Source organism: Lissotriton vulgaris, chromosome 9, assembly GCF_964263255.1.
Source record: "Lissotriton vulgaris chromosome 9, aLisVul1.2, whole genome shotgun sequence".
NCBI classification, from domain to species: domain Eukaryota; kingdom Metazoa; phylum Chordata; class Amphibia; order Caudata; family Salamandridae; genus Lissotriton; species Lissotriton vulgaris.
In genome coordinates, this window is record NC_141697.1 from 937588026 (window position 1) to 937602704 (window position 14679).

The 14679-nt window shown below is 48.4% G+C and overlaps 1 protein-coding gene across 2 annotated transcripts in view; it reads left to right on the forward strand.

The window, feature by feature from the left end:
* NICN1 (nicolin 1, tubulin polyglutamylase complex subunit) overlaps nucleotides 1-14679 on the forward strand; it is a 145607-nt gene that overhangs the window by 114899 nt on the left and 16029 nt on the right. For both annotated transcript variants that reach the window (XM_086938785.1, XM_086938786.1), the window contains one exon: nucleotides 9069-9182. In XM_086938785.1, coding sequence (XP_086794911.1) covers nucleotides 9069-9182 — 114 coding nt within the window. The remainder of the gene's footprint in view (nucleotides 1-9068; nucleotides 9183-14679) is intronic.

The following is a 14679-nucleotide window of genomic DNA, read 5'->3' on the forward strand; positions in this document are numbered from 1 at the left end:
GCTGGATCCCCTCCGAAACAAGGAAAACAGTCACCCATGCTCTGGTCACGAGCCGACTGGACTACGGAAACACCCTCTACGCAGGTACCACCGCTAAACTCCAGAAGAAACTCCAACGAATCCAAAACGCCTCAGCCAGACTCATATTAGACATCCCACGCAACGAACACATCACTGGTCACCTTAAAGACCTCCACTGGCTACCCGTCAACAAAAGAATCACTTTCCGACTGCTCACCCACGCACACAAATCACTCTACGACATCGGACCAGATTGCCTCAACTCTCGACTGTCCTTCTACACCCCCTCCCGCCAACTACGTTCTTCCAGCCAAGCCCTCGCCACCATACCTCGTATCAACAAGACCACCATGGGGGGCAGATCCTTTTCATACCTGGCTGCTAAAACATGGAACTCACTCCCCGCTTACCTTCGCCTCACCCAGAACCACCTAGAGTTCAGAAAGCAGCTTAAAACGTGGATATTTGACAAATAATCCTCCTCCCCTTCCTAAGCGCCTTGAAACCCTCTGGGTATGTAGTGCGCTATACAAATCTTTTTGACTTGACTTGACTTGACTTCACTACTCTGATGGATTTAGCAGATAGAGTGAGCGTATAATCTATGGCATAGCACTTAAGTCACCATTCCCTCACTGTTACCAGTTTCTTCAGTGAACTATCCTCTCAGTCTTAACTCTAGTGATCATCTTCCCTTTTGAACTATTTAACACTTGCACATTCCTTTATCTATGTTTTTCGGACCTATGCCCTATGTCTTGATTAGAAATCAGTTGTATCTAATTAGCACATACATATATTAATTTCTGAGATGGTGAGCCTACACTATTGTGGAAGAGATAAATCTGAGCACATGTAAATGATGGGGAATACATGTTCCCTCAATAAATGCCCTCAGTGACTCACAACTGTAGTGAAACTGACTGAGGAAGTAAAGCCAGTAGGTGTTTTAACATGGTTGTGGATATTTCCAAATGGAGAAATAAGCCACATGTAGGGAAATTCAAAGCAGAGATGTGATTAAAAATGTTTGGTACAACCTCAGCTATTTTTTCACACCACTTCACAACGTCTCATAGTATAATTACAGCCTGATTCATCAAGCTGATTTGCGCTCGCAAAGGGCCAGATTCTGAGAATCTGGCCCTTTGCGAGTCCGATTTTTGCATTTGGGATTCATCATCCCAAATGCAAAAATCGGTAATTGCGAATTCGCAATTTAGCGAGGAATTACATTTAAGGAATCTCTATTTGAGATTCCTTAAATGCAATTCATCATCCATTTTTAAATAGCGAATTCGCAATTTCGGCCCGCTATTTACCGCGAGGTCAAACCTCGCGGTAAATAGCGAAAACTTAGAAAAATGCTTTTAAAAGCATTTTTCTAAGTTGCATGTTGCACACACACATGTCCTTTGGACATGTGTGTGCGCAACACCTGTTAACATGTGCATTTAAGGGGTGCTACAGGGTGTCCTTTGGACACCCCTGGCACCCTTAAAATAGCTATCTTATTTGCGATTAGCAAATTGCTAATCGCAAATAAGGAATACTCCCCATTCATTCCTATGGGCCTTTTGGCCCATAGGAATGAATGGGGAGTTTTTCCTTATTTGCGATTAGCAATTTGCTAATCGCAAATAAGGAATGTGTAGGAATCGCATTTTATTTTGCGATTTCTACATGAATACCGTTTTGCGAGTCTCAAATAGTGATTCCTTATGAATCGCTATTAGAGACTCGCAAAACGGTACTTTGATGAATCAGGCTGTTAGAAACTTAGGGTACGCTCTTGGGCGTGTGGGGGGATGCTACTATAAATGTGGCGTTCTGATCATGCACATATTTATTCCACATTCCTTGAAAGGTAGCCTGGGATTTACTGCCTTTGTCTGCATCCTACATTTTTTACTTCAAATTTCTGGACAAGCAGGTAGTTATCCCTGATTGCAGGACACACTTGGTTTTCTCACTGTTAGCTGAATAACGTTCTAAATATATATATAGAGAGAGCTTTTAGATGTAGGAAAAGTTTTTAGGTTTGTTTGAAATGTCTACATTGAAAAGAACATCATTTTTTTTTTTTTTTTAATATATTTTTATTGCAGGAATCAGTACAACAATACAGTAACGACCAGCATCATATTATAGCCAACTCTTACTAGATATAGCCCACCGACCCCCTTCCATAGCATTGCTATACAGCCAAGCGGCCCATATTCCTGGGGTTGGGCGGCGAATGTAGCTGGGGTCAGTAGGATGCTGGAGCTGGTCCGGATAACACACTGTCCGTCATCTGCTTTTCTAAACAAACCCCAACCCCCAAAAAGATACCCCCCCCTCAAACAACCAGTCATTGTGAAACTCCCCCCTCCCCCCCCCCCACCATCAGCGCCAGGGAGTTTTATCACTGTAGGATCCACTGCTTGACCCTCGGGGAAGGTAATAGTGCTGTTAATGCTAGTGTCTAACGGGACTCGGGTCTAGTTGCTTCTTCGCTTTCGGAGTCGCTGGGGGTACAATAATCCCTGAGGGCCTGCATCAACGTTTCCCATTCTAACGCGGCCTCCTGCGCCTTCTCATTGCTTTGCCTCCAAGCCAACTGATATCGCAGCGCGCTCTCACCCGCCGCCCATTTCAAAAGTTCACCGTGCCATCTGCTGCCCGTAGGACCAGCACGTGCCTTCCAGTTCCTGGTCACCTCTCGCTTAGCCAGTAGGAGCCCCAGGTCTATAAATTTACTGGTGATTTTATTCCGGGGGGTATGGGGGAACCAGTGCAGTAGCCCTACCGCCGCATCGAACGATAAGTGCCTCCCCGTCACCTCTTCTAAAGTCGCCGCCACCTCCTGCCAGTAGGACGTCAATCCGGGACAGGCCCATAGCATGTGTAGGAGGTCCGCCTCCTGAGCCGGGCACCTAGGGCATTCCGCCGAGGCTGTGGCAAAATAACGCCTGATCTTAACCGGGGTCAGGTACGCCCTATGAAGAACATAGTAGTGGACCAGTTGGAAACGGGCGCTACGTGTACCCTTCCATGCTCGCCTCACCAGCTGGGACCAGGTCGTCTCCGGGATCTCCCTACCGATGTCCTCTTCCCAGCGGGACTTCAGTGTGGTGAGAGGGACCAACCCCTCGGTAATCAACCTGCCGTAAAGGCAAGTGACCGCCTTCACTGTGCCCGCCGACATCATTACATACTGGCACACCTGAGACAACTGAGGTTCCTCTAGTCCGTTTTGCCAGTACGCCTGGATCACTCGCACAATGGCCGAGTGCAGCAGAAAGTCGCCCCGGGGGATCCCAAAGCGGTCAATGAGATCCTGAAAGGACAGGAGCACTCCGTCCTCATACAGGTCCCCGACGAGCTGTAAACCCGAATCCTCCCAGTCCGCCAGTCGCGACCAGTCTCCTCCGTGGGGGAGGGCCGTCAGCATCCCCAATGGTATTTCAGGTGCATATGGGGTCCGCAGGTGACCTCTGTTATGAGCCCGATTCCAACAGAGTCGGATAGTCCGCTCCTCCATCGACAGGTCCCGAAGGACTAAACGCTGTCGCAGCGCGATAAAGGAGAGGACGTGCCTGGCTATACCCGTCCCTCTACCGTCTTCCGGGCCTCTGAACTCCCTGGCTATCTCCTGGGTGTATGTCTGGAGCTGCGCCGCCAGGTAGTACTTCTCAAAGTCCGGCACAGCGAGCCCCCCTTCGTTCTTCGGCCTCATCAGGGTATTGAGGGCCACCCGCCGCCGGCCCGTGCCCCAAAGGAACCCGACCACCATAGAACGCAAGCGGCGAAACGTAGCCGGTGGGACCCAGATCGGCAAAGTCCGAAAGCAATACAATAGTCGGGGGAGCGCCACCATTTTGAGCAGGGCGATGCGTCCTGCCACGGAGAGCGCCAGCGTGGCCCAAAAATCCATGCTGCCTCGGAGTGCTCGTATGCAACGGGCAATGTTTCCGTCTAGGAGGTCGGGCTGGTCGTGGTACACGAATACCCCAAGGTATTTAAAGCAGTCGGGTTCCCATCTGATCTCCCTACTTAGCGCCGGAGTGGGGAAACCCCTACGCATCGGGAAGAGGCAGGTCTTAGACCAGTTCACTCGTAGGCCCGAGACTTCTCCGAACTCCGTTAGCGCTAATTCCGCTCCCCGTAATGCGTCGACCGGGTCCTCCAGGAAGAGCAGCAGGTCGTCCGCATAGAGCGAGACGTAATGCGGGCCCGCCGCTGTCCATAAGCCCGTATAGTGGGCTCCCGAGCGAAGATGCATCGCTAGTGGCTCCACCGCTAGTGCAAAAAGAAGCGGGGATAAGGAACACCCTTGCCGCGTGCCACGCTCCACCGGATATCGCGATGAAATCAAAGGGCCCGATCTAACCCTGGCTGAAGCGGAAGCGTAAAGAACTGCTGTCCATTTGATAAATCCCTCCCCGAGGCCGAATTTCCGCAATACCGCGCTTAAGTAGTCCCACTCCAGGCTATCAAACGCCTTCTCCAGGTCCACCGACAAAACTACCGGGGACGGGGCATCCACGAATGGTTCCCCAAGCAAGCGAAACAACCTTCGGATGTTCATGGTCGTATTTCGCCGTGGGATGAAACCGGCTTGGTCCTCGTGTACTAGGGAGCCCATATGTCCTAACAGCCTCGAGGCCAAGATGCTGCTCAATATTTTGTAGTCCACCGTCAGCATTGAGAGGGGACGGTAGGACCCCGGGTCAGACGAGTCTCGGCCTGGCTTGAGGAGAGGAACCACCAACGCCTCACACATCGAGCCGGGGAGGCGACCCAGCCTCTTCGCCTCCCTGTAGACCACCAGTAAACGAGGGGCCAGAAGGTCAGCATAAGCTGCATAGAACTCCACCGGCAGGCCATCTAGGCCCGGGGTCTTGTTCCTCGCCATCCGTTTGATGGCCCCGCGGATCTCTCCCAAGCTTATGTCAGATCCCAGGGTGTCTGCCACTTCCTGTTCCACTGTGCGGAGTTCCAGCGGGCGAAGATAGTTATCGAGCCGGTCTGGGTCACACGCGGAGCGACTACGGTATAAACATTCGTAATAATGCCGGAAGCAAGTAAGAATCTCCGGTTGGGTGCACACCTCGGTCCCATCCGCCCTACGCATCCTAGTCGTCGTTTGGGACTGGCGCGTAGGGTTGGCCAACCACGCCAGTAACGCGCTCGGCCTGTCGCCCTCCGCTATAGATCGGACCGTGTAGGCCTTATAATCGAAACAGCGGAGCTGTTCGACCTCCACCGCCACCGTCTCCCTCGCCTCTACCGTTTGTGTTTGCAATTCCGGGCGTCCGGGTCGGCTAATTTCGAGCGCGCGGAGCGTTCGGTCCGCTGCGTCCAAATCAGCCAGGATAACACGCCGCATGCCCACCCTCTTAGAGATACAGTACCCCCTCACCACCACCTTGAAAGCGTCCCATTCGAACGCCCTAGTACTCGCGGAACCGCCGTTGGATGCAAAATAATCCGTGATTCTCTCCCCTAAGTCTGCCTTGAAGACACTGTCCTCGAGGATCTCGGGGCGCATCTTCCAGGTAGGTACCGCAGGCGTCCCAGGGAACCAGCGAATGTCCAGCAGGAGGGGGTTATGGTCCGAAATGGTCCGCGATAAATACTCCGATCGGACCGCTGCCGAGACTAATTCGGACGAACCAAGAAAGCCATCCAGTCTGACATGCAGCTCATGAAGGCTCGAAAAGTACGAATAATCTCTAGACGCGGGGTGATGCGCCCTCCATATGTCCGTCAAACCCCAGCGGGTCTGCCAATCTTGACGGCCCTTAGCCGTCCGCCGGACCGGGGAGTCGGGGAGCGGGGGATGCGAGCGGTCTATGTCTACATCTACCACGGAGTTAAAGTCTCCCCCCAGCAGGAGGGGACCGGTGAAAAAGTGGGCCAACGAGCCCGATAACCCGGAAAGGAAGGCAGTCTGGTCCACATTAGGGGCATACACACAGCAAACATTCAAGTCCCTCCCTCCTAGCGTGCCTGATATGGCCACGAAGCGCCCCTCTGGGTCCAACACTGTCCTCGTGACCTGGAAGGGGACTCCTGCCCTGATCCATATTAGCGCCCCCCTGGCATAAGCAGAGTACGCCGTGGAGAAGACCTGCCCTCGCCACCTACGCTGAAGCGCCGCCCCTTCCGCCTTGTTCAGATGCGTTTCCTGCAGCAGCGCCATTTGCACTCCCCTACGCACTAAATAAGCGTGGACCTTGTGACGCCTAGACATAGTGTGAAGCCCCCTCACGTTCCAAGTAATACATTTAAAGTTAGCAACATCAGCCATTGTCCCAAAGTGTTCTTGCACAGTCTCCCCGTCCGGGTCCCCACAAAGAAAAAACATCAATCCTCCCAGCGCTGTCGGCGGCCATTTTCCCCAACCAGAACCAAACCCCCCAAAAACCAACAAAACCCCCTCCCAACCACCCCAGAACAGGACCCAAACTGCACCATCTAGATCCCATCCAAACTTCTACGGAGAACAACCCCAAAAACCCCACTAGTCCTACGGTCGCCACCGTAGGAAGGCCTTATGGGCCAGGTGCGGGCTGAGCGGAGGCAGTGGGCCCTCGTCGCCCAGGCTACCAGGACTATAATAAGCCCCCCCGTGTCAAAATCTTTCGGGGCAAGAGTAGAAGCCTCCCAACCCTCCCTCTTCCATTGTCAGCAATAAAGAACGGCAGCCGCCTCCCCCCTGCCGGGCCCCCACCCAAAACAAGGCAACCTATCCCATTACCCTTGTCCGTCCAAAAGGTCCTCCACCGATTTCGGTGTGATCACCGGTGTGTGGGTACTGTCTGCCACTGAGTCTTCCGAGTCCGATGGTGCCCCCTGAGCACCCGGGTTTTCCTCCTCCTCTTCGACGTCTTCGCCCCTTGCTCCCGACAGTTCCGACAGAACTTCCAACACTCCCCTCCGCTCAGATGATGTCTCCGCTGTCGAGGGTCCTCCCGTGCGGCCGCGGCGGTTCCTGACCCTTTTAGATCGCCTCCTTTGTTCCGGCTCCTCCGCCTGATGGGTCGAGGCGTTGTAACCATCCTTCCCTGTTCGGTACAGTTCGAGCCAGTCACAGGCCTCCTCCGGGGTGTCGAAGAACTGGGTTTTGTCGTCGACAATGACTCGGAGCCTCGCGGGAAACAGGAGTGAATATTGGATGCCCTCACTCCTGAGTTCACGCTTAACCGCCAGGAAGGAGAACCGCTTGCGCTGCGTCTCGTAGGTATAGTCAGGGAAGATATTCACCTGGCTGTTTGCAACCTGGAACGGGCCATTGTGTCTGGCGGCATTTAGGATCAGGTCTCTGTCCCGGAAATGTAGCAACCGCGCCACCACCGGCCTCGGGGCTCGTCCCTGCTGTGGGGGCCGCGCTGGAACTCTGTGGGCCCGTTCTAGAGTGTAAAAGGAGGACAGGCCCTCCGGGACCACCGTGTCTCGGAGCCAGGTCTCCAGGTAGCGCACCATATCGCCTTCCTCAACCTTTTCCGGCAGGCCCACTACCCGAATGTTATTCCTCCTGTTTCGGCCTTCCGCATCCTCCGCCCTCCGTTCGAGGGTCTCGATTCGGGACATGGCATCCTTTATCGTCGCAGCCAGGGTTCTCTGCGCCGGTTCGATAGTCTTCACCGTACTCTCCACCTCCTTGACCCGGTCCGAGAGTTTACCGTGGTCTGCCCTAAGGAGGCCCAGGCCAGTCGCCACCTGGGCAATGTCCTGTTGTAGGGCCGACCGAGTTGCCTCTATGGCTTCCAGTACACGGTCGAATTGTTGCTGGAGTGGTGCGCCACCAGGTCTTTTAGGATCTCCATGTTCTTCCTTGTCCTGGGCCTCAGAGTCCGAGGTGGCCTGGCTGGATCCCTTGGCTCCTTTAGGTTTCCCCATGCTGCCAGGGGCTCTCCGCAAAGGTCCCGGAGTAGTCGCCTCCGTGTGCAAGTGCCCAGCACGACTTTCCCGGGGTTTCGCCCTCCAGTCCGGAATGGGCGATCTCCTTCTCCAGAGCCTGTGGAGACTCCGCCGTTTCGGCTCACGCCACCGCCACGGCGTCCGAGGGCACCGATAAGGGGGCGGAGACACCCGTCTCCAAGTCGGGCAGGCCCGTTCACCCACTATAGCTCCGGGGGGAGGGCCACCAACTCCCCCGGTTGTCCTGTGGCGCCCGAGTGTCGCGCCATCCATGTAGTTGGGGTGGCCAGGAACTCGCAGCTAGTTGCGGAGTCGCGGTGCCGACCACTGCCTAAAACTGAGTGCACCCGTGTCCGGTGCCCTCTAACGCGTGGGCACCCGCCCGGTCGTCTAAACGAGTATGGTCCCGCCGTAGAGGGTCCGAACCAGCCAATGTCCAATGTCTAAAACAACTGAGGCTGGTGAAGCCGGGTGCCGGGCGACACCCGCGAGACCTCCTCAACTCCGTAGGTTCGATCAAGGGGACAAAGGGGTCCGGGCGCCATATTGGGTCGCACTCCGCCACTCCGCAAACTTCGGCATTTCTTCAAAGCCACCTCCGTCCAAACTCCACCAGGGCCCTCGGGAGGGTGTCGTCGCCTCGCTCAACCGAATGCGGGGTCTGGGGTGCCCCTCAGCCTCCGATGTTCAGGATAATTCCGGGCTCAGTCCCGGAGCCGAGCTCTCAGGCGACCATCGCCATCGGCGCCCAAGCCACGCCCCCTTGAAAAGAACATCATCATAATAGAATCAATTGCGGGATCTATTACTACTCCCGTAGAATGAGAGTGCATGACAGACACTTGGAATGAAAGTTGATCACATCAGATATGGTGTCTTTTATACTTTGTTTTCACTCATTCGCTCCTATGGCATTCCTGTATCCTCTTTTATCTTTTTCTTGTCACCACACAGCTATTTTACTCACTCGCATCTTCCTTCCTTTACTCTTCCTTCTCTCACATTCTATTGCTCTTTCTTTTCTTTTCATTTCTAGCTATTTCTTAGTCACCATCTCTTGTTTCTCTTTGTCTCCACTAACGTTTTTGTTCTCTTTTGATCTCCCAAATTCTACTCCTTTACATTCTCTCGAATAGATGGCTGGTGATGTTAATCATGTCACCGCAGTGCGCTTTATCCTTCGGCAGCCATCCCCAGTGTGGTTACAGTTCAACATCGAAGAGATACAGATAAACCCATGTGGCCAGTCGGTAAGTAAAACCAGGAAAAGGTGGAAAACACCTGCCATGTAGAAAAAGAAACATACTGTGTTAGGCATGGATGTAAAAGAGTGAGCATTTAAATGGTTAACGTGTACGCATTCTCCTTCCTGGGACTAATAGAACTAGTTTGTTCCCAACAACAGCATTCCAGCAACTACATGCTATCAGCCTCTTTGGCTGTAAAATGTGCAGCTGCTGCTGTTTGCCTTTAACCATGTCCTTAAGCCAGGAATGCATGCATAATGTTGCTCTTTTATTGTTAAACATGTTTTTGTGGGGGAGGGGAGTATCGTTAATACCGCCTTTCCATTTTTTTTCTGTCAGATATATATAATTTGCCATATTTCTTCTTGAAGACCTTTTTATTTCGCCATTAGTCCCTGTTTTGAAAAACTACTTGGGGAAATATTCTGGCCCCTCTTTATTGCATATGCTGCCATAAAATGTATTGTTTTTGGCCAAGTGGATGAGGCGCAAAAGGAAGTAGACAAGATGTTCGTGAATACGTCACATTAAATGGAGTGGGATAAAGTGTAGAAATTAAATAGTGATAGGGAAGGTGTTGCATGTTCACTTCAACTTGAGTGGTAACAATTCTTGCACTGTGACAGTTTTTTTTTAATCATGAAAACCCCATAAAAATTTGCAGACAAGACCTGGCTATTCAGCCTAACTCTCCGTCCAATTACATGCTGAACATTCAATGCCCATAGCTGCCATCCACATAACCGTCTAAATGCTACACATCTAAATAAAAAGTAAAAAGATTAGATGTAAATAGTGGTAAAACTCCCCCACTGAAAACATCTTGCCTAGCATGGCATGAGATTTAGAGTACTGTGGCAACAATGGGGTTATTTTGGACTGCTAGCAGTTATAATCAATTATGCCCTATTGTCTTTTTGTAAGATTGTTTACTGCATTTTCTCCTATAACTTTTGATGCATTTGTTTTTTTCTGGTATGTTATTTGTATTATCGTTTTTTACGTTTACAGTCTTAGCATTTCAAATTCTGGACAAACAAATATGAAATTGTGTGTATCAGTAAAACCTTAACCAATAACTAACTTTCCAATGAGATCTTCAATTACTGAGGAGTGTCAGTCAGTCAAAAGTAACGTTTATTTAGACCGTTGGTCCTTAACATAAAAACATGACATTTTATATAAATATTTTAAAAACATTACAATTCATCAACTACCATCATTACAGAAACCTGATTTCCAAGTACTTCCTCTCAGTTTTACACGCTACTCCCTGCATAAGTCCTAGGCACACCTATATATAACATAAATAATTTTAAGAGCAGTAAAATTCCTATTCTATCAAGTTTATAAAAAGTAATGAACCAGTGCAAATTTCCTAAAATCCCTATCCTTCATCATTTCTAATCTATTTTACAGCAGACTGTTTCCTATTACATAATAAACCATTTTACAGCCTTCATGAATTTCACAATGGCTATTATAATTTCGAGGTTTGGCATATCTGTGAGGAGTTCATTTGCTCGTGTGCACAACCTTGGATCATATTTTAAAAAGATAGGGTGTAAAAACTGTTTCACGATATGTAAATCATTGCATTTTGTGCCCAACCAACATGTACAGTTACCATCGATTCGCCTCAGTTCAATTTTTATTCTGCCAATTCTCAGCCTCAATATTTCCGATCTGAGCTATTGATTAAGTAGAATATCCAAATAGAGGTACCACTTTTCTTTCACCAACTATTTCACATACATTTCACAGTCTTTCTTTGTCAGGTACTCCATGTCTTCTTGCCTAGACCATTCTTTCCCTATTTTCTGAGTTCGCTCTTTGTCCCTTCTATTTGAAGAGTCTGTTGATGAATTCTTACGTCTTCATTTTCAAAAATAGTGTATACTTTCTTTCGGACCTCTTTGGCCCATTTCAGGTCACTACGCTGAATCTCATTCTTAAACCATTGTGGCACTTATATCTCTTCTCCTGTCCCCAACCTTTTCCAAAAACATAATAGGCCCACTTATACCTGAGCATTGCATGAGGTCATGCCCATCTCCAGTCTAATTGCCTGGTTCATAGATGAGCCAGGCAATGACATTAGAGATTTTATGCATTCTTCTTCCTTGATATCCCAGGTGCTTTTTCCACCTAAGCAGAGAATTTCTGCTCCATATTGTAGTTGCAGGGGTATCGTAGCACTGAAGGCCTTTATCAATGGTCTGAGGGACATGTCACCATAGCTGCGATTACATTTCTTCAGCCCACACACAGATATGTGAGCTTTTGCTTTCTGTGCCTCCAAATGCATACACCACTTTTAAAGACTTTCAAACTAGACCGCCAAGTATTCCTACTCATTTACAATCTCCAGTTTGGTTTGGCCCAAATACCAGTTTAATTTCTGGTCTCTCTTTCCAAAACACAGGATTTTGGTCTTATCCATGTTTACTGTTAATCGTTTTGCCACACAATATATGCTGAAAGCATTTAGCTTCCTCTGTAGGCCCATTTCTGCCTGGTCAAGGATACCAAATCATCAGCATACAGTAAACAGGATACTTGTTTCCCACTCATTTTTGGACTAGCACTTCTATGTACCTGCAAGATAGTTTGCAAGTCTGCTATAATAAATTGCGAAAAGTAGCGGAGCCAGCACTTAGCCCTGTCTTAGGCCGTTATTCATTGCTATTTCTGGTGTTAGGCCCCCCCACCGAATCCTTAATTACCTGGGCCCAATTCTGGCCATGTAGCTCCTGGATTACAGAGGATTGGTACTGGTGGTGAAAGGAAAGAAATGATACTTGGGCATCCTGAGGTCTCTAGGGTTATGTCTCAGGTGTGGGAACTCCAGGTCAATAACCATATAATTGACTTGGTTCTCTGGTACCAAAAGGCCCAAAATGTTTAAGGGCTTTTTATCTGATTCCATCTGCGTAGCTCACCTGCATTTCATTTGCTCCCATTACTGCCTCTGCAAAGGACATTACATTTACAAATAAGACAGGTGACTGAAGACACTGCGTGGGAAAGAGAGGCCAGGGTTTTTATTCTTACTAATTTGTTATTTCAGGTAATAAAAGATGTTAAAGGCACACCCTGGACATATAAGAAACCTACATATTTGATTCCAAAATTATGATCAATAAACACTTGTATAGCGCTGCAAATCACATATGAGGGTCTTGAGGCGCTGATCATATATACCAGAATTAGAGGTCCAGCAAGAATGGAGGTTATCACCTCTTTAAAGTCTTCACCCAATTCCACAAAAACACCTGAATGAGCTGAATGAGAGGAACACTTGCATCCGAAAGGCCACATCAGAGATACATTTTTTTTTAAACGTTCATGGAGGCAAAAGGTGACCACCTGAACGACAGCAAAGAGGGTGCATTCTAGGATACTTTCGTGCTTGTGTGGTAAAGAAAGAAGTGCACATATTTATGGTATAAATGGGATACATCCTCAGGGTATATATATTGTTTTTAACGTGGACAGAGAGAAATGGTTGCGATTTGGTGCTCATACCAGTGAGAAGCATGATAGCGAGGACTGTAAACTAGCAGAATCCCATGAGTCCCTGGCTCACTGTTGCCCCCATGCCTCTGTGATAACTGTACCAAGTAAATGTTTCCTACTTTTTCAATGACAAATACTGTCCGATCCAGTGACTCTGTTGGCATGCTTGCACTGCTGCTTAGCTATAAGAAAACTAAAAAAAACCCAAGTCTTCTGACAAGGTGTTTTGTAAAGAACCTTTTATGCTGATGGTGCACATCACTGGGCAAGGTGGACAAGGCTCACTGGAAGAAAGACAGAATGTGCTCACAAAGCTGCCAAAAGAGTTAAAAAGGGTTACCTTGCTAAAAGCATCACTGGAACTAAAGAAAATCAAAGAATCAGTCTCCCAGGATATGGCCACTTCATGTGCCTCCATGCGAAATTGTAAAAACTACTGATGTTCTTCGAAACCCAAATGTAAATTATCCGGGAAATCATGTCATAACCCTTGAGCTATGATTGTGCCTCATCCAATCTTTCCTCTCTTTCCAGGCGTACTTGTTTTATGTCATACTGGTCGGAGTGCGTCAGATGTTGAGCATAGGCTAGGCAATCAAAGCATTACACCTTGCAGTGGACCATGCCATGCAGCACACATTAAGCAATTGTACCCAATGCTTGCAGTCAGCATCACAAGTTTGATTAGCACATCACCCTCCTAGTAACTTGCTGTAGCCCCATTAAACTCATCACTATCACCCCACTCTAAAAGAAACCATCCGCAATCCCTTAAAAACCTGCTTCGCTATGACTATTTACTATATTGCCATCTCAAACCGAAGTCATGGAGAAAAAGGTGACTAGTCAGTTACAAGAATAAGTGAAACAAACCATCACTACACAACTTACAACTGAGCTTCTAGCTCTTGAAAAGAGCACACATCTATGACTCTTGGGACTAGACACGCTGAAAAACCCACCAATGGACAGGGGTGTTCTATACTGCTTTAAATATGAATTCTCTCCTCAACTAAAGCAGGTAAGTGAACATTGAGTAATAGCAAACATTGACACACAGAGTCAACATGTGGAGCTTCAGTATTTGTTCCTCTCACACTCATTGTTTTTCACTGAATGCCTACTTACCTCACAGACAGCATGAAATCTGCGGTTTATATTCGACACAGACTTGCTCTTTAGCTCACACCCCAAAGAACACTCTAATTAAGGGTATAATTCTACAACCGCCTATGCTCAGAAAGATTCCCCTACACTGATAAACCAGGCATGAGGAGAAGGAGGTGATAAGTACCATTGTGAAGGTGCTGGAATGCTGCAATGTAGTCTAAACAGACTGGAATAGCTCTATTGTTTACACCCCCAAAAGAATGCTCTAATTAAGGATATCTTTCTACATCTGCCTATGCCGAGGAACATAATCCTACTCCCACAAAGCAACCATAAGTAGGAAGTGATAAGAGTCAGTCTGATGGACTGCTAAATTGCTGCAGCGTAGTCTAAACAGCACTCTCACAAAGTTTGCTTATTGCAAAACCTACAAGTTAAGGCCATGTCTAAACCTTCAGTTGTGCAATAGTTCAGTTCAGTTCAGTAAATCTTTATTTCGATGACCGAAACTCACCATAAAAATGCATTTATACAAAAAACATTATTTCCATTTCCATTTCTGAACCGATCAACTTTAAAAAACAGTTTAAAAACAGTTTAAAAAGAATAAAAACAAATCACAATTCATGCATCATTACTCAATCTCTAGTTTTTCTAAGTCTTGCTGTTACTTTCAAGAAATTTACAATAGAGCACAGGGTGCGCATATCAGTAGCCTTTTGTAAGAAGATTAGGGCGGTCTTGGCTTGGCGGATTTTAGCCTCTTTTAAAATATCAACAAGGAATCTGCGACGGGGAGTTCGATAAAAAGGGCAGAGTAGTACAAAATGAAGGGTGTCCTGCGGAGACCTATTGTCGCAGCCGCAGGCAC